We start from the raw sequence: 23508 nt of genomic DNA on the forward strand, positions 1-23508 counted from the left end.
ACTCTTATCCCGCCATGATGAACTGGCTTGTAATAGTTTTTATCAACAAATAAGTTCGTTTGTGAAGGGATTTTTATAGGGTTCATATGTTCTTCCCATATAAATAACTCAACCTGCAGTTTTACATAACTCAACCTACAGTATGTAAAACTGCAGATTCTACATCTAAACTAGAAGAACCTTAGCTAAATTGAATAAAACTCGTTGTATATAGACTCCTATAACCCACACGGCTCAGTAAGAATTTCGAAAGTTACTAGGACTTTCAATGTTTTTTTTTGTCACCTTGATTTCTTTAACACACGGATGAAAGTAAGAAGGAGAAGGATCCGTGAGTCCGTAGCCTGGTGGTCCAAATATTTTCTGATCATTATAACATCATGAATTAGTCTCGACTCTTGTTGTCCTTGAATATACGACATTAAGCCAGAACTCATGACTGATGACTCTCGAGATATTTCCACTTGCGTTGTACAACTAATGCCATATAATAATCACATAGCTTCCAATTTTTCCGCAGAAAGAAAATAAATTTGAGATACGTACATACATAACTAGCTAGAAATAATACAAAGATCGTTAACAAAGAAAAACACCCAAAAAGGCAAATACTTACATACTCGATATAGCAGCCTCCAACCCGACAGAAAACAAACAAAAACCAAAAAAGGAAACACATCAAAACCACACTGGTTTCATTAAAAAGTCCATACACAAACATTGTATTGCGTATCTTACATCAGCATACATCACACACACACACACACAAAAGCCAAACCACTAATATGAATCGTCAAGCCTAGGCTTCCAAGACGTACGTGTGGAGATATTACGCATACATAACATAGCCGTTTTCAAACAACCCCGAACCCATTTACAACATCAATCCAGGAACGGGACGATATATATATATATATAGCATAGCAGTGGTAGCATATATAATACTAGCTAATAATAATAAGTCAAAAGTCAAAAGAGGAATCGCAATCTAAGCCGTGCAGCTAGGTTGCCGTTTGGAGGCTGCCACCACCGAGAAAGAACAAGTCAAGATCCGGCGGCTGAAAATATCCGTTCTTCGGCGGTTCCTTCTTTTCTCCAAAGTGTAGCGATCTCTTCCTTCTCACCGGAGGCGGACACGGCGGGTATGCTGGTATCCGACACTCATCACGTGTCGGCGTCGTGCATCCCATGTTGTAGTCTTCATCAACGGTCACCGTGTTTCCGTCGTAGTGTTCCATATTACTCCCGTTCTCTCGCAGTTTCCTAATTAAGAGAGTCTCTCAATGTGATTGCTTCTTTAGTACAACACTAGTTTTGGAAGTGCCGTAGCTTGTTCTGGAAGTTCCCAAGTACTTGCGGTGTAGAAAATGACACGTGGAGGAGCGTACTGCCACGTGCTAAAGCGTGGGTGTGTTCAGGTAGTAAAAAGTTGCCACACATACCCTCTCGTTTATCATGTGGCTTTTTAGCTGAAACCAGGCCCATTTAGTCAAAAAGGGATAAAATTAAGCTCAACAAGGGCCCGAATTTTACCCTCCTCAACTAACCGAACCGGTTGGTTTAGAGAACAAACCGGTTGAAATAATCCACGGAAATAAAACATATGTTGGAGTCTGAAACGCGTTGATGTCTTGTTGCCCAAGCAGCTCAAAGTTCTCACATAAATTGCTCTGTCAACAATCACAATAAAAGAAAAATCTTTTGTTCTGGGTTCTTTGATTTCTTCAGTTACCACATCTTCATCACTCCTGTAAAATTCCTTTGCTCTCTATCTGAAACGAAAGCTTCCATATTTCTCCTTTGGGTTTTGATTAAATCTCCGATTGCGGTTTCTATATATTATGCGATCTCACTTCTGTTCGTCCTGATTCTTTGACAATGATATTTTCCAAGCTCGGTTCGTCCATTGCTCGATCCTCTCGTTCCAAGGTTCGTTTCAATGTGATACTTTCTTCAAATGCTTGTTAATTTTCTGTTTTCAATTCCTTTTTTCCTTAAAAAAAAATTATAAAATCCTGGTGAAATTAGGGATTGGTGTACGGAGGTGGTGTGAGATCGGCAATTCTAAGCGAAGGGAGGCTTCGGGCGCCGCCAAACCTTGAGGCGGCGGCCAATCAGGTTAATGGTGGATTAGGGTTTCTGAGGCGGCACTTTGCTTCTTTAGCTGCTCGGAAGTTGGATACCGGTGATTTAAGCCGCGTTTTCGCTAACCCTAGATTGCGTCGGTTCTTTTCTAGCCAAAGTCCAAAGAAGAAGAGTATTCCTCAAAACCCTTGAACTTTTCATACGAAATTAATTGTTCATATGTGTTCATATGAATATGAGAGATACTTGGTACCCGTTTTGTTTCTCGATTCTTATAAGTGGCTTTTTGTGCAGACTACGAGAATTACTATCCAAAAGATAGTAAGCAAGCACCCAAGAATGAGCAGAAATCCGAATCCAAAGGTGAGAGTTCGTGTAACATTCCCTTAACTTTGGATTTCAAATCCATTTGCTGATATGCTAAATAAATCATACTACTAGTTGATACTTTTGGGAGTTTGGTGAATCATTTATCATCTTTTTTGGTTTGTCAACTATGCATACAGTTACAGGCTTTACTAAGTTGCTCGCAGTTGTTCTATTGAAAATTGATTATCGTACTAATGTTTTTGAAATACAATGGTATGGAGGAAAGATAGGTAGTTATGAAACCAATATGAAATTTGCTCATCTTTTATCCTTTTCCTGATTTATCTTAGTTTTGGCTTCTGACTTCTGACTTCTGAGTACTCAAATTTTGTTAGCTTTTATAGATTCAGTAGTATCAAGTTTTGTTTGAATTTTCTTCCTTTGACAAATTTTGCTTCTATACGGATTGTGAAAGTTTGTTTGAAGATTTTAGTAACTGGATATGTATTATTTGTTGCAATGCAGAGGGTTCGAAAAAAAATGAAAATGAAAATGTCGGGGACATGTTCACGAAGGAATTCCAAAATATGTTAATTCCTCTGATGGCTATTGCTTTAATCCTTTCTACTTTCTCTCTTGGTTCCCGAGAACAGCAACAGGCAAGCACGTTTAACTCAACTTTGTTTATCCTGGATCTATTTATCTATATTATGTTATCTATGGAATTGCGGAATCAGATAAAAACTAATTTTCGTCTTATATCTGCTGGTTCAGATTAGTTTCCAGGAGTTCAAAAACAAGCTTCTTGAACCTGGTCTAGTGGATCACATAGATGTTTCTAATAAGTCAGTTGCGAAAGTCTATGTGAGGAGTTCACCAAAAACTCAAACAACCGAAGAAGTTGTTCAAGGTCCTGGTAATGGAGTTCCTTCGAAAGGACGTAGTGGTCAGTATAAGTACTACTTTAATATTGGTAGTGTTGAATCATTTGAGGAGAAGCTCGAAGAGGCCCAAGAAGCAATAGGCATCAATTCTCATGACTTTGTTCCTGTCACCTACGTCTCTGAAATGATCTGGTACCAAGAACTGTTGAGGTTTGCACCGACTTTACTTCTCTTGGGTACGCTAATTTATGGGGCAAGACGGATGCAAGGTGGGCTGGGAGGTGTAGGCGGACCTGGTGGGAAGGGTGGCCGTGGAATTTTTAATATAGGGAAAGCTCAAATAACGAGAGCAGATAAAAATTCCAAGAATAAGGTTAGCATTTCAATCAGAATGGAAAATGGAATTACCACCTCATTTCTCATTCATGATGCTATTGGGATTTACAACTGATATTTTTTGGTTTTTGTCAGATATATTTTAAAGATGTTGCGGGATGCGAGGAGGCTAAACAAGAAATTATGGAATTTGTGCATTTCCTTCAGAACCCAAAGAAATATGAAGAGTTGGGAGCTAAAATTCCAAAAGGTGCGCTTTTAGTTGGCCCACCAGGGACTGGAAAGACCCTTCTAGCAAAAGCTACTGCAGGGGAATCAGCTGTGCCTTTTCTGTCGATATCTGGTTCAGATTTCATGGAAATGTTTGTTGGTGTTGGACCTTCCAGAGTGAGAAACTTGTTTCAAGAGGCTAGACAATGTGCACCTAGCATAATATTTATTGATGAGATCGATGCAATTGGCCGTGCGAGAGGACGTGGAGGTTTCTCTGGTGGAAATGATGAGCGTGAAAGCACACTTAATCAGCTACTAGTTGAAATGGATGGATTTGGTACTACTGCTGGAGTTGTCGTCCTTGCTGGGACAAACAGGCCAGATATTCTTGATAAAGCTTTATTACGGCCTGGCCGGTTTGATCGTCAGATAACCATAGACAAACCTGATATTAAAGGCCGTGACCAGATATTCCAGATATACCTAAAGAAGATCAAACTTGATCACGAGCCCTCATATTACTCGCAAAGGCTTGCAGCTCTCACTCCCGGATTTGCTGGAGCTGACATTGCGAATGTCTGTAATGAGGCAGCTCTTATTGCTGCCAGACATGAAGGAGCAACAGTTACAATGGCGCACTTTGACTCTGCAATAGATCGTGTTATTGGAGGTCTGGAGAAGAAAAATCGGGTATGTACTTCCGCCTTATCAACAAAATACCACTGTTTATATATTTTGTTCATTCATATTGGAACATCCTCAATAGTCAACAGGAATCTAGGGTAGATCTCAAATGTGAAACCCAACAGATCAGCTAAAGATTTCCATCTTTTTCCTCCCCCGGAAACCTGATTGTTCTGTAATTGTTTTTGGTGGTTTCATGGGCACAGGTGATAAGCAAGCTGGAACGGCGTACAGTGGCATATCATGAATCTGGCCATGCGGTTGCTGGGTGGTTCCTGGAGCATGCTGAGCCATTACTAAAAGTGACTATTGTTCCTCGTGGCACTGCAGCACTCGGGTTTGCCCAGTACGTTCCAAATGAAAACTTGCTCATGACAAAAGAACAACTCTTCGACATGACTTGCATGACTCTCGGTGGCCGGGCAGCTGAACAGGTAAATTTATCAACGTCCAACTCCTTTTGGTTGTGAAACTGAAAGTGTTATGGGTGAAGGATCAAAAATAGGGACATCCCAAAATGCTCTCTTTATTGCAAATAATCAAATGTACCAAACCAACTCAAAAGCAAAAAATAAAAGCTCAAAGGTCACTTTAATATCCTGGTATAGAGGTCAAGAATTCTCATTAGAGTGGTCTTAAAGTTTCTGAAATTTGTTTTCTAAGCTGTGAATCCTGTGTTTTGGTGGGTCTTGATTTCAGGTATTGATAGGAAGAATATCGACCGGGGCTCAGAACGATCTGGAGAAGGTGACCAAGATGACATACGCGCAAGTTGCTGTGTACGGATTCAGTGACAAGATAGGATTGCTTTCTTTCCCGCAACGGGAAGACGAGTTTTCCAAACCGTACAGCAACAGAACCGGTGCAATGATAGACGAAGAGGTCCGAGAATGGGTTGGCAAAGCTTACAAGCGAACAGTAGAGCTGATTGAGGAACACAAAGAGCAAGTGGCTCAGATCGCTGAGCTCTTGCTAGAGAAGGAAGTTTTGCATCAGGATGATCTCGCTAAAGTTTTGGGTGAGCGTCCGTTTAAGACGGGTGAGACGACGAACTATGACAGGTTTAAATCTGGATTTGAAGAGACGGAGGAGAGCCAGAAGGAGTCTGTCACGGTGAAGCCTGTGGAGGGTGATGGAGTTCCGCCACTTGAGCCACAAGTAGTTCCTACGTAGATGTTGGGCACCCAGAGTTATATTACTACTCATTGTAAATTTAATCGAAGCTCATTGCAATAACAAAACACGGTTCTGTATCTTCCGTGACGGAGGGATTGTTATCAATTTTACGTAGCTCTATCAATTTGAATCATTTGAAAGGTTCCAATATGAAAATAATTACTCTGTAAAGTGTTTTACTTTCATCACAGTATAAATGTCATTGTATACAGCAAAAGTAAAGAAAATCAAGTACACAAAACAAAAGTCCACAAGCTCTGCCTCCAGAAGAAAAAATAAAACAGAACTTGGGATTACAAGACAATCTTTAATGAACGAACAGAAAAGCTAAGAAGGGACCCAACAGGAAGAAGAGAATAGGATGCGACCTTTCCAACCTTGTAAGAACCAATTACTATCTTCATCAAGGACAAAATCTTTATGATAACCCCATTTCTTCATTTTCTTCCTAAATGACTCCACAAGCTCTGCCTCCACAGGCTTTTGCTTAAATCCAGCCCTTACCATCCTTACTTGCCATTGCTTGTAAGTCTCTGGTCTCTCGACTCTATCTACACCTTCACAAGCTATCACGTTCATCACTTCTCTCCCATAAAATTCCCCTTCGAAGTGTATCCTCTCCGGGTTTTCTCGCGACAGAGCCGCGCCAAACAAGTCAAACAACGCCGAGTAGTGAAACAGAGCTTCTTTGAACCGTGTGGTGAAGAATGGAGCGTTGAAAGATCCGTTAATCGTTGAGCTGAGGAAAACGTTTGGGTTCATGTCTCTGATTAGTTTTAGGAATCCGTCCCTCGGACAATCCTCTTCGCCTGGAGTCACATCCCGGAGGTTCTTGAACCGGAGAACTGTATTAACCGCAAGAACTTCGTTTGGTCGGATCTTGAACTCCTCTATCCGGATTGTTTCCCAGTTCTTAGATGCAATAGCATTGTATTCAAACGGAATACCAAACCGTTTACAATACTCCGTGAGTCTTCGACCCGTATCCTGTATCCTTTCGGTTGGTCGAAACCCGTGCTGCGGCAGCTCAATGCCAGTAATCCGTAGTTTCCGTAGCCCAATTTTGCTCTTTCCTAAGTGCTGTATAAACATTGGCCACTGGAAACCGTAAAGGATCCCGAAATCGATTATATGAAGAACCGAAGCACCCTTGGCAGCATCAAGAATCATCTTGTTGGAGAAGAAATATATCAAAGTCATAAACGGAGATGCAGACAAGAATACCTCGTAGGATTTAAGAATCTGTGCAGCTGTTCGTTTCTTAGAGGTAATGGAATCGTAATAACTCTGGATCATAGTTCCTGAGCTTCCTTGAAGACGGGCCTCAAGCGCATTAGCGAAGAAATGAGCTACTCTCTGAGATGCATCACCAAGAGGTGAACTTTGCTTCCTTATCTGCCTCAGTAAATCATCAGCTGTAATCTTATCCCCTGCAGAAACTGACTGTGCGCAAAGTGTTAGAAGTGTGCGGAAATCAACCGCTTGACTCTTCTTTTTAACCCGGCCGCCTCCTTTCTTAGCCTGAACCTTGCTTGAACCATTCTCGCCATCTTCTTTAATCTGCGGATCGCATTCGCCATCAAAAAGCAAAACCTTATCAAACATTTCTGTTAACTTCCCGTCTTCCACATCCACTGCATATTGCTTGCTGCTCCTAGTTTCCTCTAGATCATCATCTTCTTCTTCCCGCGCGTGATGACTCTTCCTAGTTTTAGAGATGCCGGACCAATCTCTCTCTTTTTTCACCTGAACAACTCTTCCTTTCTCAGGCTCAAGATTAAAGATCCACTTATCAGTATTAGGAAGAAACTTGCTTGCTTCCTCTAGCCCTCTCTGAAACTGCATAACTGAATCTGCATCGCTAAACATACTCCTGACAAGAACCTCGTTCGCTGGCTTCCCGGCTTGCAACATGGTTGACCCTGAAAACGACACAACACCTGAATCACCAAGATGGTTATCATACAACACTTCAGCCTCTGTAGAGTTAGCTGCTGTTTCGATGCTGACACTAGAATTGCTGTTACTACTGTTCCAATAATCACCACTACTATTACTACTACTACTAGTAATGGAATCAGGAAGATGAGACTGAGTGTGCGAGTCGTTGATCACTTGCTGCAACATCTCTTCGGTCTGTCGCAGAGCCAAGGAATCGTAGGACATAGATTGCTTCTCCGCGAGAGTCTCTTCCATAAGAAGCTGGTTTACATATTTCAAAAGGGTGTTTTCAGAATCAATCTCATCAGCTGGAGGAGAGTATTGATCTAGTGATGCTGGAACCCAATTCGAAGGTTGGTGGTATTGATCAATACGGAGATCGAAATCACTGGAAGAAGGAACACCGAAACCAGAACCAGGAATCTGATTTGGTAAGAAACTCACATCGTAATACTCGAAACCGTTGACCACCCTAGAGTAATTTTTGGAGTCCATCATCCAAACAAACAAAAAGAAAGAAAGAGAGAAACTTTTTATTTTGAATTCAAAAACCTTAATTCACTGAATTTGATACCTCTTTCAAGAGAGAGAAAGCACAGAACTTTACAAAAAGATTAAGCAACGAAAATTATGAATCAGATGAGGAGAAATCGGAACAACATTGCTTACATCTGAAGAAGAAGTGGGAAGAGTAGGAAAAGAAAAGAAAAAGGCAACAACTTTTTAAGATGTTTATTAAGTTAAAAAGGATGAAACTTTTTTAAGGACAGGTTGGTGAAGAATATGCAAATATGCCTATGCGTGAGAGCAGAAGCAAGTAGAGAGATTAACGAGATAAAAGGAAGAGGAGGAAGTTTCCCGGGAAACTCAAAAGGGGGACACAAGACCAGTCTTGCGATTCGTCCGAGGAGGTCTCCACTTTCTCTCTCTCTCTTTTGACTTGTCCATTTATTCAGTGTTTTGTCAGTCATGGGCCCAACAGGCCCATGTTTTTCTTGATATAAAAAAAACACTAGTAGTTGATCGTCATGTCATGTTAATCACGACGAACAAGTTACCAATTTTATGATGACTAGTAGTGGTCGAGGAATATATATTCTTTTCATAGTAGTTACTACAAGTGTTTGTCTCCTAATTCCCCTCATTACATTGTACAATCCATATGTGATATGTTATATCATATGATCCATATTTTTGTGAACGTAAATAACTAAATCGTACGTTTACGATTGTCGATAATTTATTTATTTTGTGTTTGCATTAAGAAAGTACTCGTTGACAAGATTTCAAAACTGAATATGTCGACGCATTTAGGATATTTAAATTTCCTTCTTTTTTTTTTGTAAGTGTATAGTGTTTTAAAAATAGTTCTAATTTGGGTTATGTACTTAGATATATTTTCTTTTAGTAGTTGAGGTCAAACCGTACAAATCGTGTATGTACACACCATTAAGTTATAATTATGTGAATCATAGAACTGATGTTTTCAATGTTTTGTAGTTGCAATTTCCCAATTATAAATGCACAATATCAATCAGGTTCCAAACCCATATTAATATATTTATATGACATGATAGCAACTCTAAAACAAATTTCTATATATATAAATCTATTGTCCAATATGTACTTGATCATCATCAACTCCTGTTTTATGATTATTAATTTGATGTAAAGTCAAAAGTGTTCTCGCACGAAAGATATATATATATATATATTACTTTGATTCCAAATGTTTCAAGTTGACAAAAAAAAAAAAAAAAGTTTCCTAATGTAAAAACTTGGTGATCAAGATTGATAAAGGTTGCTGATAGGTGGAGTTGATTATTTGACCAGTACGATTTATTATTTTTGTAATATAAGTTGCCGATGAATAACAAAGGCAATAAACAAAACACAAGAAAAAGGAAAGGACCCCTCCAGATCTGATCTCACTCACAATGTCATTCTGACATATATACTGTGAGATTCTCACCATCTATACAATAATAATTGTACTCGTACATGAAAAGATAGATACATTACATTAAATAATATACATGGATGTAGTCAGAAAGAAAAAAACTTGAATTTGAGTGGGTGTCACGTTTGAGTGCCTATACTTTTTCCCGTACCTAAATAAATTATTCAAACGAGCTGTTAGCCAAAACAAAAAAAACTGTAGTGAGGAAAAGCTCATTGGATTTGATTATTTTCTTTGATTTTTGAGATTATGTTTTTTGTTTAGTTAATAATTGTTCAACTTTAACCAAACATCATGTACGAGACACGTCGCAGTCTGCGAGCCTGATGCAGTCGAACTTTGTAAAACAAGACTTTGAAAAAAATGTAACATTTCATTCTTTATTCAGCAAAAGATTACATGAAACATATAGCAAAAGCTTATGTTGTGAGTACTACTATATCTCATATATGTTATACTCTTACACACACACACACACACACGCTATGTCACAAGTATATATAACAAAATACCCTAGTGTCCAAGAACCTAACTCTGAACTTAATCCACTCGTGTTGGCGAGAGAGACTATCAACAGAAAAAAGCCCTAGATAGAAGAACCCAGTCGCTTAGAAAGCAAGAAAGAACATCTACGAAGAAGGAACCCATACAGATGAAGCATACACGATTCTACCTTTCCAACCTTGAAGCAACCAATTACTGTTTTGATCTACATCAAAGTTTTTATCGTACCCGTTATCAATTTTCAACTTCAGATTTTGCATCAGTTCCTTATCAAGCGGAAGCTGTCTAAATCCGGCTCGGACCAATCTCGCCTGCCACTGCTTATACGTCTCTGGTCTCTCTACTCTCTCCGTTCCTTCACAAGCCACGACATTAATAATCTCTCTCCCATAAAACTCTTTCTCAAACATCAGCCTCATCTCGTTTTCCCTCGCTAGCTTCGAGTCACACATATCAAACACAGCCGAGTAATGAAACAACGCTTCTCTGAACCTCGTGACAAAGAATGGCGCGTTGTAATTTCCGCTTAGGATCGCCGGGATGAAGACGTTTGGGTTCACTTTTCTTATCAGCTTCAAAACCGCATCTCTTGGGCTGTTTACCAGAACGGTCTCATCTAGAAGGTTCTTGAAACGGAACAAAGAGTTCACAACTACATACTCTCCTTGTCGAAGCTTTAAGTCTTCGACTTTGATTGTTTCCCATTTCTGAGCAATTGCGTTGTACTCAAACGGAACATTGTGTCGCTGACAGTATCGAGCCAAGCGATGACCCGTTTCCTGAACTCCTTCCGCTGGTCTAAAACCGCGTTGAGGAAGCTCTATACCGGTAATCCGTAGCTTAGGTGAACCACCAGGTCTGAGCGAGAGGCGATGAATCAGAGCAGGCCACTGAAAACCGTAAGATATACCGAAATCTATTATGTGGATGGTGTTGGCGTTTTCAGTGAAACGCATCATGCTGTGGTTAGCAAATATGATAGCAGCTTTTTTGAACGGACAGACCAACATGTATGTCTGGTAAGCCTTCAACATATCTGCTGCAGATGTTTTCTTTGAAGATAAAGCAGTGTATATCTGTGTACCGGTCCCAGCTAAGCGTGCTTCAAGACTATTTGCAAAATAATGAGCCAATCTCTCGGACCCGTTGCCTAGAGGCGAAGAATGCTCCCGTATCTGTCTCAGCATTTCGTTGGCGGTTCTACGATCATCCACTGATACAGCTTGTGCACATAACACCAAAAGAGTCCTCAAGTCAGCAGTTTCTTTCTTAGCATCGTTACTTTGACTAGTAGCATTTGATTTCTTCCCACGAATCTTTGCTCCATTTGACTGCACCCCAACTTGCTGTGTCGTCTCAACTTTTGCTGGAAACTTCTGGTCAAGAATGCATACGGGTTTCCCAGTGCTACATACCAAGATCTTATCAAACATTTCAGAAAGCTCGCTTTCCTCAACATAAACAGCTGATTGCTTGTTACTTCTTTCTTCAACAGAATCTTCATCATCGTCACGCCAATGAGTTTTCTTTCCAGTCAATCTGTTTGGGGGAGGAGCAGAGCTATGATGTTCTGTCTCATCCTTCTTCTCTGTCTTGACAAAAACCTCAGAACCATTTTCCTTGGAACCTGAGTCTCTGGGGATGTAACTATCCACATCGATAAAGAGCTGAGAAGATTTGGGAAGAAACTTACTCGCTTCCTCCACCCCTCTCTTGAACTGCATAGCTAAATCACTATCTTTAAACATATTCGAAACCAAATCATCGCCAAAACCTGACCTGAAAACCGCACTATTACCACCACCACTGGTGACACTGTTAGATCTAGAAGTGGACTGGAAAACAAAATTACTCGGCATGGGTGTCTGCAACCAAGAAGATCTACTCTCTAAACCATCGACACTCCAGTGTGAATCAGAGGAAGTGGTAGTGGTGGTGCTAGCGTAGTCACTAAAGGCACCACCAGAAAAAGAACCGTCGGGGCTATCGTTAAGCAATTTCTCAGGATGGTCCACAGAAGAAGGGTATTTCTCGCCAAGGGCCTCATAGAGAGATTTCTCAGCAGCTTGAAGAGCCAAGGCGTCATGAAACATACAAGGCTTCTCTTCCATGTCCTCCTCCATAAGCACTTGGCTTATATACTTCAAAACCGAATCCGAGAAATCAGCATCATCAGACGGAGATGATAACAGATCTCCTGTTGCAGCTTTGTCGTCGTTCTGGGGATATGACTGCGGAGGAGGGTCCATGGATACGAAATCTAAGAAAGGCTCATCTAGATAGAATCCATTAGCTAAACCTATGGTATTGTTCGAGGCAGGCAAATCAAACTCGCTAGTGAAATCGTCCATGGATCCAGGGAACCCATCCGGATAAGAGCCCATGGATCGAACAAGAGCTTATGTTCTCCAGAAATCAAAACCCAAAATCCAAAGTCGTAAAAATCAAGTAAAGGACGAAACTTTATACCTGATCAATCACCCAAAACCAGACCACCGGAGATGAGAAAAGAGAAGAGAGTAGAAAAGAAAAAAGGAGGGAGATTAGAGAGAAGAGAGCAAAACCTAGTAGTGGGAACGATTGAGAGATTCGGCAACAAGATGACAAGGAAGAGCCTGTGTACGTGGTGTGGTCTAGAGAGACAGAGAGAGACTAGAGAGAAGAAGAAGAAGAAGCAAACGAGAGAGAGAGAGATAAGAACTAATTTAATTGTTTTTTCACTCGATAGATAAGATAAAATAAGTATTTGGCCTTTTTTTTATAAATTCCATAAAATTTCCCTATCTAATTTTAATTTGAAAGTTTAATACCCAATGTTATTTGATTGGAAACAAAATGCATGGTTTATTAATTTGTTGTCTATTAATATATCAAGTATATAAAAATTGTTGAATCGAATAAACCGCTTAAGAACCGATAATCGGATTGACGGAATCACTAAACCGGGGTTAATAAAATTACACTAAACTTAGGGTTTATCGATCCCAATTCGATTTGAGGTAATAGCAAAAGACAATGTAGCCTTTGGATAACCCCAAATTACCCGTGTGTTTAGGGATTAGTGATTTCGTCAACCTCGGTTTAGTGATTCCGTCAATCCGATTAAGCGGTTTATTCGATACGACAATTTTTATATAGTTAATGTATTAATAGACCAAAATTTAATAAACCATGCATTTTATTTCCAATCAAATAACATTAGGTATTAACTTTCAAATTAAAATTAGATGGGGAATTTTTATGGAATTTTCCTTTTTATTTTTTTCCCTCTTATAATTTAAGTGTCTGAAAGGAATCTTTCCGGTTCCGGACAATATGCAGTAATTCTTTTTTACTATTACTACAAAAAGATTGTTTAAATTATATTATGAAAATAATATACATATATTTTTATGAAAATAATATACATATACTTTCATAGAAAGATAACGTAATAAGTGTTTAAATATAATATGAAAATAATATACATATACTTTCATAGAAAGATAACGTAATAAGTGTTAAATATGGAACTGATCATAAAGATCACAGCAAATATTTGTAAATTGATAATTCTTAATACAGTAAAACCTCTATAAATTAATACTCGATAAATTAATAATCTCTATAAATTAATAAATTTCCCAGGTCCCAACTTGGGACCAGTGTAATTTTAGACATATTTCGATAAAATAATAAGATAATAATTTTTTTGAAAATCCTTTGTAGATATATAGTCCCATCAATATTATAAATTAATAATTAGGTAAAATTTTCAAAATATATGTATATATAGACACATTAGTTTTTGTTATATTTTATTTATAATATTTTACTATATGAAAAATAGTTAGCATTATCTTTTAATACATAATAATTTTTATTTTATTTTTAATTGATTATATAAAATACTAATTATCATGATTAAATCTTATTTTTAAATATTGTCTTAAATATTTTCCAAATTAGGAATATCTCTTTATAAATTAATAATTATTAATTTATCGATAAATTAATACCTCTATAAATTAATAGATTTTCATGGTCCCAACATTATTAATTTATAGAGATTTTATGTAGATGGAAAATTAATCATTCAACTTTCTTTTCCCAATTTTAAAAATTCAACTCAGTACCTACCCACTGTTCTTTGGTTGACCGGTTTATGTCGAAAAGTAAAAAGTTAATTCCCATCATCTTATTTATTACAAGGAATATATAAATAAATAAATAAAAACTTGGAAGAAAAGAAACAAGAGAGCAAACAAAAACAGAGAAAAACAAACACCCAAGACGAAATTGAAATTGTGTCTTATGAAGAGGATCGAGCCAATGACGACAGACGAAGCCAGAAAGGTCCGTCTCTTTGGATGTATGATTGATGATTGACGGCCTTCGTTGGTGGGCTACTCTCTTGTTGCTTTCGGGTTCATTGACCGTTTCTCCAATCTTGAAACTTACTTAAAGACTTGAATCGTTCTATTTATTGTAGTAATGCCTAATAATCAATGAACAACTTGGACAACAAATACTAGTCGGACGTAGGAACTATGAAGTGACAAATTTTAAATAATCTCATACGAAAATTAGACAATAATAACTGATCGATCATAAGAGATTCATAAAAAATGACATTATCGGAAATGAATAGTTGATATTCTTATATTTAAGCTTTATATAGTTATTAGATCTCACTGTCCTTTAACATTGGCCTAATCGTAGCCACATGCATGAACACATCCAACAAAAAATAAAAAACACTTTTTCTAACCCGCAAAAACAACGATGCTATCAAAACATATATAACGCATATAGGTGTCGACTTTTTTGATAAAGATCTGTAACAAGGAAAGTGACATCTCCAATTATATATCTCCATTGATCGATAAGATCCTAAAGAATCTTCCACCATATATACTCTTTCTTTCTCTGTAAGTACTGTCCAAAAAAGTGTGTGTTAGCCATTGAGAAAAGTCGCATAGCTATTACCACAAAAGGCCAAAGTGAATAATTATTGGTACGTATGTTTTGTTCCATTTCTTCTTATCAACTCAACCTTTTTTTGTTTGTCAAGGAATCTTGTCTCAAGTCCCCATTTGTTTTGTATATATCACAGAGCTATATCTCTTGTTCCATCCTTCCAAATGTAACCTTCCTAAGAAGTTACAACTTAGGGACTGATCAGCATATATCTCTGTTTCTCCACATCCTAATAGTATCTCTATTATTAATCTAACAAGTTTCAAAGTTAGATGATTTTTGAATTTTCATGATATACATACGAGCGATTTGCTGACAAACTCATAATTACGAATAGCTTGCGAGACACTCTTTGTGCGGATTCTTCATAAAAATAAAAACAATACACCAGAAAGATCTCAGGAAGAAACCTCTTATTATAACAACGCTGTGTGACAATTACATCAGACTTCACATATCTTCATCTCTATCTTCTTCTTCATCACAATCCATTTCCCTTTTTTTTTTACATTTGAATCTCCTCAAATACATAACATAACAAAACAAATAAACAAACAAACAAAAGAATGTATATATGAAGGAAAAAAAAATATTCCAGGTTCATCCCGCTAACGTTCATTTTTCACGTCGCAAAGATAACATTTGTTGTTACCCGGTCTATAGACCAAGACTGGTCTCGAGTTTATGGGGTCCTTCTAGCAACTGGTGTTTCCCCTGTTGCTGGGACCAGTAGGCATGAGCCGTTAGTACCCTGTCTAAGAGCTCCTGTGGAACCGGCTCACCTCTCCTTTGTTGCGGTGAGATTCTTGCCGTGTGCACCAGCGTCTTCCATTTGTCCTATTTATTATTCACATCAAACCCATGTTACTTCTTGCACAATCAAAGTATACCTCATTACTGCACCTACCTGGTGAAGGGACTGAGTTGTAAAAGGAGAGGTTTTCATCTACCTTCAAATCAACGTAAGTCCGGTGCTTAGCATTATCAAAAGCTCGCAACTTTACATCACGCCACCTGCAGATAGATGTGCCCAGGAATATTAGAATTATCATGGACCTAAGTACTGATGGAAATTAAGTCTTATACTTTTGGTCTAACATAAAACATTTTAGTTACCTTCCGGTGCCAAGTCTCTCCACAGCTTGAACAAGGGCCTCTACTTCTGCAACAGAGAAAGGTCTACGGATTCTGCGCTGTGCCACCTCAGATCGCTTGGTTTTCCGAGGTGGGACTACGGTCAAAGCCTGAGCATGCAGAGGAGGGACTGGAATCAGGGCTCTGGAGTATATGGTTTTAGCCCTATTTGGTGCAGAGGGTTTGGAGTCAAGGTCACTTTCTACAGAATTACTCGGTTTAGCATGCTTCCCCGGTGATGGGAGACACCTAGTGTGATCCACACAAGTTCCGAAAAACATCAGCAACATAATTATTTTCTACACCAAAGAAAAAAGAAGCAAACACTGATCTCTGGAGTGACACTGACCTTGGTAAAGTGTTAGGTACATTACAGGGACGCACAGAGTCAGAATTATCTTCAGGAGGTAGTGGTTTAGTGGATTGTGGAGGATTGGGCTCAAAACAAAACCCTAAAGTATCTGAAAGAGTGTCTAAAGAGAGTCCACTCTGAAGCAGCATTTTACTGTCGTCTCTAACCTTTTTCCCATGAGCAAGAACACCTATGCGTAATCCACCTCCAAGTATCGAGGTCACAGCTTCCAAGACTGTCCTCTAGAGAAGAGGAAGTAAATTTTCATCATTATCACCGGACACATGAATGACCCTTTCAGAAATTTCTAAGTCAAAGATCCAAACCTTTAGTGAACCAACAGTTGCTGTCTCTGGAATCTCAATGAAAAGTTCAGGAACTCTAAATGACTTAATTCCAAGTTTCACTAAGCACGGCAAAGAAAAATGAACTCAATCAAATTACAAATCTCATGAGTGATAACTGATAAGAACATGAAAAGCTTCATAAAAACATTTACCGTGAGAATCTCTTGATTGCAACGCTGGCTGCTTCTGGCAAGCTATGGAAGATAGAAAACCTGAAGCTGCAGAGAACAATGCTCAGAGTTAATCATAACGTGGTTTTGACGTTGAAGTTCAAATGACTAGCTTTTGGTAATACCCTTTCGAGGTGAACCAGAAAGGCCATCAGTTTTAGCAGTTTCTTCGGATTGTGATGCTGTATAACCATCAAAGTATCTTCTTTTTTTAATAGGAAAGTTCCTCTCTGATCTTAGGCTTTTGAGACAATGTTTCTTGCTGTAGTAATCATGCTTCATGTCCAAGTCTAAACATTTTCATTGATAAGGCCATAAGTAAACCAAGACATCTTTAAAAGAACATATAACTAGTAGCCCACAAATGGTCCATATATATGTTCACCTGAACTAGTTACCGTTGTATCTCTTGGCTTTGGAGAGACTTTACAATACTTTGAAGCCAAAACTTTCCTTATTCTTCTATCTCCAATACGCAGAGTTGACCTAAATGATTTTGTTCTGTAACGGGCTGAGAAGTTTTCGTCATCATCATTTCCCTTACCATGTAAATCTATATCATCAGAGCATGCTGAAGGATTTTGAGGAATTGGTTTCCTGAATCCACTACCTATATGATTCTCATCCTTGGCTAAAACATTCCTTGATAACTTTGCTTCAAAATTTAGCCCCCCAAACATTGGTTTCTTATCGTTACACTCTGACCTATAGCAATGATCACTATTGTCGATCTTGGTGTCCTCATACACCAATCCTTGAGTTTCAAACTTCTCAGAAGAATCAGAGGTTATACCAGAAGAAGATCCAAAATGGAACTCTGTAAGGGGACTTGGAGATCTATTAAAACTCTGAGTTTCATGAGATTTTGGAAGGATCTCAGAGACAAAAAAGCTTCTTTCAGGATTATTATTATTATGATCACAATTAGTAGTCTCTTCTTCAACCATTAGGTCGCCGCCGTTAAGCTGTTCTGTCTTAACTGCACACTGATCGTCATTATTACCAGATGCGTTGTTACTTGAGGAAGAAGAATTCCCACCTTCAAGAAGCAGTTTTCCAGCTACTGCAGCCAACAGATCGAACGACGATATTTGATGGTTTTCGCTTTTCTTCTTGAAAGCACTCTTCTAGACAAAACACAAAACATACATATCAGAGGAGGGGAAGATTGGAACATGAAACCGTTATGAGAAACACAAAAGTGAAGAAATCTCTTTTATTTACTCTTGGTGATCTAGCAGCTCGAGGTGTGTGAGGCACCTCGTAGCCATTGAATCCATAATCGAGCCTCTTTTGCAACACCATGATTCGAAGAACATTTCAGACATTCAGCAAAAGGAAGGCATCTTCACGGATTACAAGATCACCTGCAGGAAAACAAAACTATGTTAACGAGTCCAACAATGTATTAGAATTTTCCAACAGATCTATTTATATCATCCTGAGAGATATCTCTTTTAAGTTAAACCTCGCTAGAACCCAATAATTTTCTACTTGCCAAGATTAAAAGCCTCACTTGATTAATTAATGATTGTAAAGAAAGAAAAAGAAACAGAGCAAGAACTCAGACCAGAATATCTAATTGGCAAGAAAAATAAATGAAAACCTAAACATTAAATTCATGAAACCAAACACAGTTATGGTTCTTAGGAAACACATCGAAACCCACGTTAAATAAAAATCCTTCCTTTTATTCAGGTTCTAGAAACAGGATTCACCGCAATTCGAATAGCAGATCCAAGAAAACATCAAAAAATTCTCACCTTTTCGAGAAACAAGGCAAATGCACGAGGATCAGAGAAACAAGAAGAATCAGCAGACTGAAATAAAAATGTTTTCGTTTTCAATTTTCACATCAAAACCAAAAAAGAAAAGTCTCTGTTTTTGTGTTTTTGTGTTTTTATGTTTTTCTTGGTGGGAAGGAAAATGAAAAACCCCTGTAATGTGGGAAAGGAAGAAAAGAGAAAGAAACTACGGAAGGAGAAGAAGGGCTTAAACCCCTGGTCTTATAACGAACGAGTAGTAGTAACAACAGAGGAGGACGTGTCCGAAAGAAAGAAAGAAGAAGAGCGAATAACCGGCTATAACCAGTAAACCCCACCCTGAAGACCTGTTCTTCTTCTCCCCTTGTTGGGTCACCCACCACTCCCCCCCTGATTCGGACACGTGTTCTCTCTGTCGGATCGTGCGGCCTTTTTTACCACACACGAACTTCGACAAAAACGTTCAGTCACATATGCCATGTAACCTTTCTTTTTTTTCCTTTTTTTTTTTCTTTTTCTTAAGTCCAAGCCATGTCATTCTCCTTTTTTCCTTTTATTGTCTTTTTCAATTTTCCTTTTATTTATTTTGAAGGATCCCTCTCTTATAAAAACAAAAAGAAAATTAGTTTTGATAATTTTGTTTTCCAATGGAGAAATAATATTTATTTATCTGATGCAAAATACGTAAAAACCTAAGGTACAATACAATATGTGGCAAGATAAGCATCCACAACTTAACATTTAGGTATAATCATGAACGTAATTCAAATGAGAGTTAATTCCGTAGCATGGGATGAAGTTTTAAACATAAGCACATTTAAAGATTTGACTACAACCTTTGGAGAGTGTCTTTCGAAGAGAAATATAAAGATAAAAAGACTAACGAGCTGAAGGAGTATCACTGATGGAAGTTATGCTGTCTACCAAGGACTTTGTTGAATTTGAACCTTGGCTCCTTCGTTTTCTTAAGTTCTCATATATTTCCAAACACTCATTTAGTTCATGAGCAACCCGAGTCATGTTTGGCCTCTCTGTGGAACAAGGGTTAATGCACGACATCGCTAACTCAAGAGCTTTCCAAGATGAACCTGTGTCGTAATCTTGATGGAGATTCGGGTCCATAATACTTTCAATATCACCATTTGATATCATAGATATTGCCCATTCTACAATGTAAGACTTATCACGCGATTGTTCGATCACGTGTTGGCCAGTGATTATCTCTAGTAACACAATCCCAAAGCTATAAACATCACTCTTCTCTGTTAACCAATTCTTTTTGTAGTATCTGCAAGATAAGTAATTGAAGATATTTGAATTTTCCATACTAAACAACTTGACGACTAAAATGTGATATGAACTAAAACTTACTCAGGATCAAGGTATCCAAGAGTTCCCGCAACATTTGTTGATACATGAGTTTGACTCCCCACTAGAAAAGATCTCGAAAGTCCGAAATCAGCGAGTTTAGCTTCAAATTGTCGACCTAGCAGTATATTGGTACTTTTCACATCTCTATGAACCATTGGCGGCTTACATCCAATATGCAAATATTCAATTCCTAGTACATAAAATCTTCATATGTTAACTATATATCACTAAAATATGAATTTTAGAAGGCATATGGAAATATCAAATATAATTGAGGAAAAAGTAACAAAAATTATACATACCTAGCGCAGACTCAATAGTTATCTTAAGTCTACCCGACCAGTTCAAAACAGAGCCACCACGTTTTCCTGTCAAAATTCACAATATGGGACATAAATCATTAGAAAATTTTAAAAGCCTAAAATATCTGTGTATCATACTCTAATGGTACCTGAGAGATGTTCCCTTAAGTTTCCGTATTCCATGAACTCGTAGATGAGAGCCAAGTCATTTCCTTCATCACAGTATCCGACGAGGCTTACTAAATTCACGTGGTGAACTCTAAGAAGTAGTTCGACCTAACAATCAACAATATGGTATAATTCATGAGCTTAAGATTGTCCAAAAAAAAGTAGAAGATTGTAGTGTAATTAAGTACTTCTGTTTTGAATTCCTTGTAGCCTTGAGTTGATGATTGAGAGAGAACTTTGACAGCTACTTGCTCATTATTGAGGAAACCATGATAAACAATACCAAAGCCTCCTTTACCGAGAACAACTTTGAAGTTACTAGTCATTTCTTTGACCTCTGAATACGTAAATCTTCTATTTTTCATTTCAAGTGATGGGCGCATAACTGCAGAAAATAATTGTATAGATTGAGATTGCATACTTCAGTAGGATCATATATATTTATATTAACTACCTTTGCGAGTTGATGACCTTCTCCTTCTGAAAATGAAGATGAGAACCAACACGATAATAACAACTGCCGCAGAAGATATAGACGCAGCAACAATCGCCACCAGTCGGGATCTTGGTTCGCTTGATCCACGCGGCTTATTATTTTCATCGACACTAAAGAGTGAAAACGTTATTGAAGAAATAAATTATCAAACGAGAGTGGATTAGTAATCAAAATTAAATAAGATCGTCTCAAAGCAGAATCTTACTATAGCTTTAATCCATCTTTTTCTCTTTCCAGAAGGGCTTGAGGAACAAAACCTCTAAGATTGTTTCCTCTAAAGTTTCTGTATATGTATGTGGAGAAATCATAAGAAACTAATGTAGACAACACAATAGGTTTTAGATAACTTACATGACCAACAACGATTTCATCTTGGCTAGAAATTCAGGCACCTCTCCAGTCAAGTTGTTATTTGATAAATCCCTAAAATTTTCCAAGCGATAGATGTTAACGTAGCAATCCATATAGAGTTTCTTTTTTTCCTTTCGTTCAATCATGTACGTAGATACCTACAATTCTCGAAGCAGACTTAGATTTTGTATGCTAGGCGGTATAACTCCAGTTAATCCACTTGAAGATAGATCTCTGTTTTGCATGACCGCAAAGACATATCACATAAAGATGCATTTAGTTTAATAACAATGAATAATATGAATTTCCTTACAACGCTATGATTCTTGGTGGAGTGGAGATATCAATAACGTTGCAGCTTAAACCATTCCATGAAAACTGTTTAGGGACACATGGATCACCCTGCCAGCTGATTCGACTCAACTGATAAGTAGATTGAATGTTCTTGATAGCATTGACTGACCAATGTACGAGCAAAAAATAAAATAAAAAATTAAACATGTGGAAGAACAGAACTTATACGTTTTATATATACATGCATAAAACTATACGGCTACAATATACCATCATCTCTATTCGTCTCTGATTGTGGAAATTGTATGACGCTAAAAAGCTCTATAGCATTCAGTAGAGGTGGTAGATTCGATTTGGGCGTTTTTGACAGCTTCAGAAGACATACCCCTCCCTCGCATTTCAGCGGTGCAGGGTTAAATAAAGTGTCTTCTTCAAAGTTCATAGGACTATAAGAAATGTAAACTTTACCATTGGCCGCAATTTCGAATTCCCTAGTTTCGTTGGGTTGCAATCTTTGGATCTCGGCGAAGTAAAGGTAAATATACGTTTCGTCATCAGAGGCTTCCAAATTCCAGGTAAAGGAAAATGGTTCGCTGACATTAGTGGGTATGGCAGCGGTCGTAATTACATCTCGTGGCGCGTCATAGCCATCAGGAGAGCCACTTACATTCAAGGTTGTGTTTATATGAGTCCATTCCTGTTGTAAGTATGGAGTCCAAACACGATCATAGACATCTTTTGGATAGCTGCCACAACCAAATTATTAATTACTTTATACCAATAAGCCAACACTGATGTAAATATCAATAAGCCCAAAAAAACAAAAAAAACACACATGGTTATTTTATAGAAGAGTCTTATGTTGTTGACATACCGTATTATCTTGTCTGAATTAAGGAAGTAGAGGTGCGCAATATTCATCAAGGAACCGGTTCGAGTAGTATAAGTATCATATCGCAAGGGTCTCAACTCTATGGCTGATATCATTGGTGTACTCGTCCCAGTTTTGACGAGACATATCTCCAAGATGTCTGACTTGGTGATGTGAATGATCTCCTCGACAACTCCATCACCTATGCCAGATATTAGCACATCTACGCTTTTCCAAATATTAGGACCGAGATATAGGTCGAATCTTGGAGAAGTATTAAGACCGTCATAGTTTCCGTATAAAAACATAGTCCTGATTAGATACTTTGTGCCTTGCTTCACACTCAAACTGTAGCAGTTTCTAGTTCCATCCGGGAAGTATCTCAAAACCTTGAATGGCTTCCCGACAAGGTCTGTCTCTGCGCTAATTTTGATATTACCAGTTTTTCCTCCTCGGATGAAATTGACATCAGATATGTATGTTAAATTGGTCAATGGTTCGTTATAAGGAGATTCATTAGAAGGTAATCCACAGTCCAAACTGATGAATCCTGGTAAAACAAGATTGTAAACTATCCGAACAAGATTTCTTGTGTGTTTATTAGATTAAAAATTGTGTAAAAGACAATAAAAATACCTTGTTGATTTTGAGACTTAACGAAGGATATAATGGAGAAAGTGGCACAAGCGAGTAGCAGAAGCTTGTTACGAGTCTCCATTCTCGATTCTGGACTTAACTGCTTCTCACTTCTAAACAAAACAAAAACTTAAGGACAACCAAAAAGTCTTTACATATTTTACTAGGAACTCCTTCTGCTCTTATGAAGTCAAAAAGTAGG

At 38.0% G+C, this 23508-nt stretch overlaps 6 protein-coding genes across 7 annotated transcripts; 1 reads left to right on the forward strand and 5 right to left on the reverse strand.

The window, feature by feature from the left end:
- Positions 1–649: 649 nt before the first annotated feature.
- LOC17897027 (cyclin-dependent protein kinase inhibitor SMR5) lies at positions 650–1281 on the reverse strand. The gene has a single exon (XM_006306058.2). It carries the CDS (start codon positions 1236–1238, stop codon positions 1002–1004), a length of 237 nt encoding a protein of 78 aa, XP_006306120.1. The 5' UTR covers positions 1239–1281; the 3' UTR covers positions 650–1001.
- Positions 1282–1650: 369 nt separating this feature from the next.
- On the forward strand, positions 1651–5822 carry LOC17900766 (ATP-dependent zinc metalloprotease FTSH 10, mitochondrial). Its single transcript, XM_006306728.2, has 8 exons — positions 1651–1929; positions 2029–2257; positions 2380–2448; positions 2920–3053; positions 3169–3651; positions 3750–4517; positions 4718–4945; positions 5211–5822. Exons 1-8 carry the CDS (start codon positions 1879–1881, stop codon positions 5682–5684), a joined length of 2436 nt encoding a protein of 811 aa, XP_006306790.1. The 5' UTR covers positions 1651–1878; the 3' UTR covers positions 5685–5822.
- Positions 5823–5827: 5 nt separating this feature from the next.
- LOC17899971 (scarecrow-like protein 31) lies at positions 5828–8664 on the reverse strand. The gene has a single exon (XM_006305798.2). The coding sequence runs from the start codon at positions 8124–8126 to the stop codon at positions 6015–6017; it is 2112 nt and encodes a 703-aa protein (XP_006305860.2). The 5' UTR covers positions 8127–8664; the 3' UTR covers positions 5828–6014.
- A 1277-nt stretch (positions 8665–9941) lies between these two features.
- On the reverse strand, positions 9942–12778 carry LOC17899975 (scarecrow-like protein 14). The gene is made up of 2 exons (XM_006306785.2): positions 12657–12778; positions 9942–12561 (listed from the first exon to the last, which is right to left on the reverse strand). The coding sequence occupies exon 2, from the start codon at positions 12474–12476 to the stop codon at positions 10218–10220; it is 2259 nt and encodes a 752-aa protein (XP_006306847.1). The 5' UTR covers positions 12477–12561; positions 12657–12778; the 3' UTR covers positions 9942–10217.
- A 2930-nt stretch (positions 12779–15708) lies between these two features.
- LOC17897577 (telomere repeat-binding protein 5) lies at positions 15709–18899 on the reverse strand. The gene is made up of 10 exons (XM_006303547.2): positions 18818–18899; positions 18279–18421; positions 17440–18181; positions 17180–17344; positions 17037–17102; positions 16864–16943; positions 16535–16779; positions 16168–16434; positions 16002–16065; positions 15709–15888 (listed from the first exon to the last, which is right to left on the reverse strand). Exons 2-10 carry the CDS (start codon positions 18357–18359, stop codon positions 15709–15711), a joined length of 1890 nt encoding a protein of 629 aa, XP_006303609.1. The 5' UTR covers positions 18360–18421; positions 18818–18899.
- A 639-nt stretch (positions 18900–19538) lies between these two features.
- On the reverse strand, positions 19539–23391 carry LOC17898607 (leucine-rich repeat receptor-like serine/threonine-protein kinase At2g14510). Of its 2 annotated transcripts, none has more exons than XM_006304605.2 (13): positions 23307–23391; positions 22674–23220; positions 22070–22545; positions 21819–21963; positions 21668–21739; positions 21506–21577; positions 21360–21437; positions 21113–21264; positions 20847–21043; positions 20640–20766; positions 20491–20556; positions 20189–20378; positions 19539–20105 (listed from the first exon to the last, which is right to left on the reverse strand). In XM_006304605.2, exons 1-13 carry the CDS (start codon positions 23386–23388, stop codon positions 19697–19699), a joined length of 2613 nt encoding a protein of 870 aa, XP_006304667.1. In that variant the 5' UTR covers positions 23389–23391; the 3' UTR covers positions 19539–19696. The 2 variants fall into 2 exon arrangements, with proteins under 2 accessions (XP_006304667.1, XP_023645285.1); XM_023789517.1 differs by having other exon boundaries at positions 21110–21264; positions 23307–23388.
- Positions 23392–23508: the final 117 nt, after the last annotated feature.

Source organism: Capsella rubella, unplaced genomic scaffold (assembly GCF_000375325.1).
Source record: "Capsella rubella cultivar Monte Gargano unplaced genomic scaffold, Caprub1_0 scaffold_1, whole genome shotgun sequence".
In the NCBI taxonomy this organism is placed as follows: domain Eukaryota; kingdom Viridiplantae; phylum Streptophyta; class Magnoliopsida; order Brassicales; family Brassicaceae; genus Capsella; species Capsella rubella.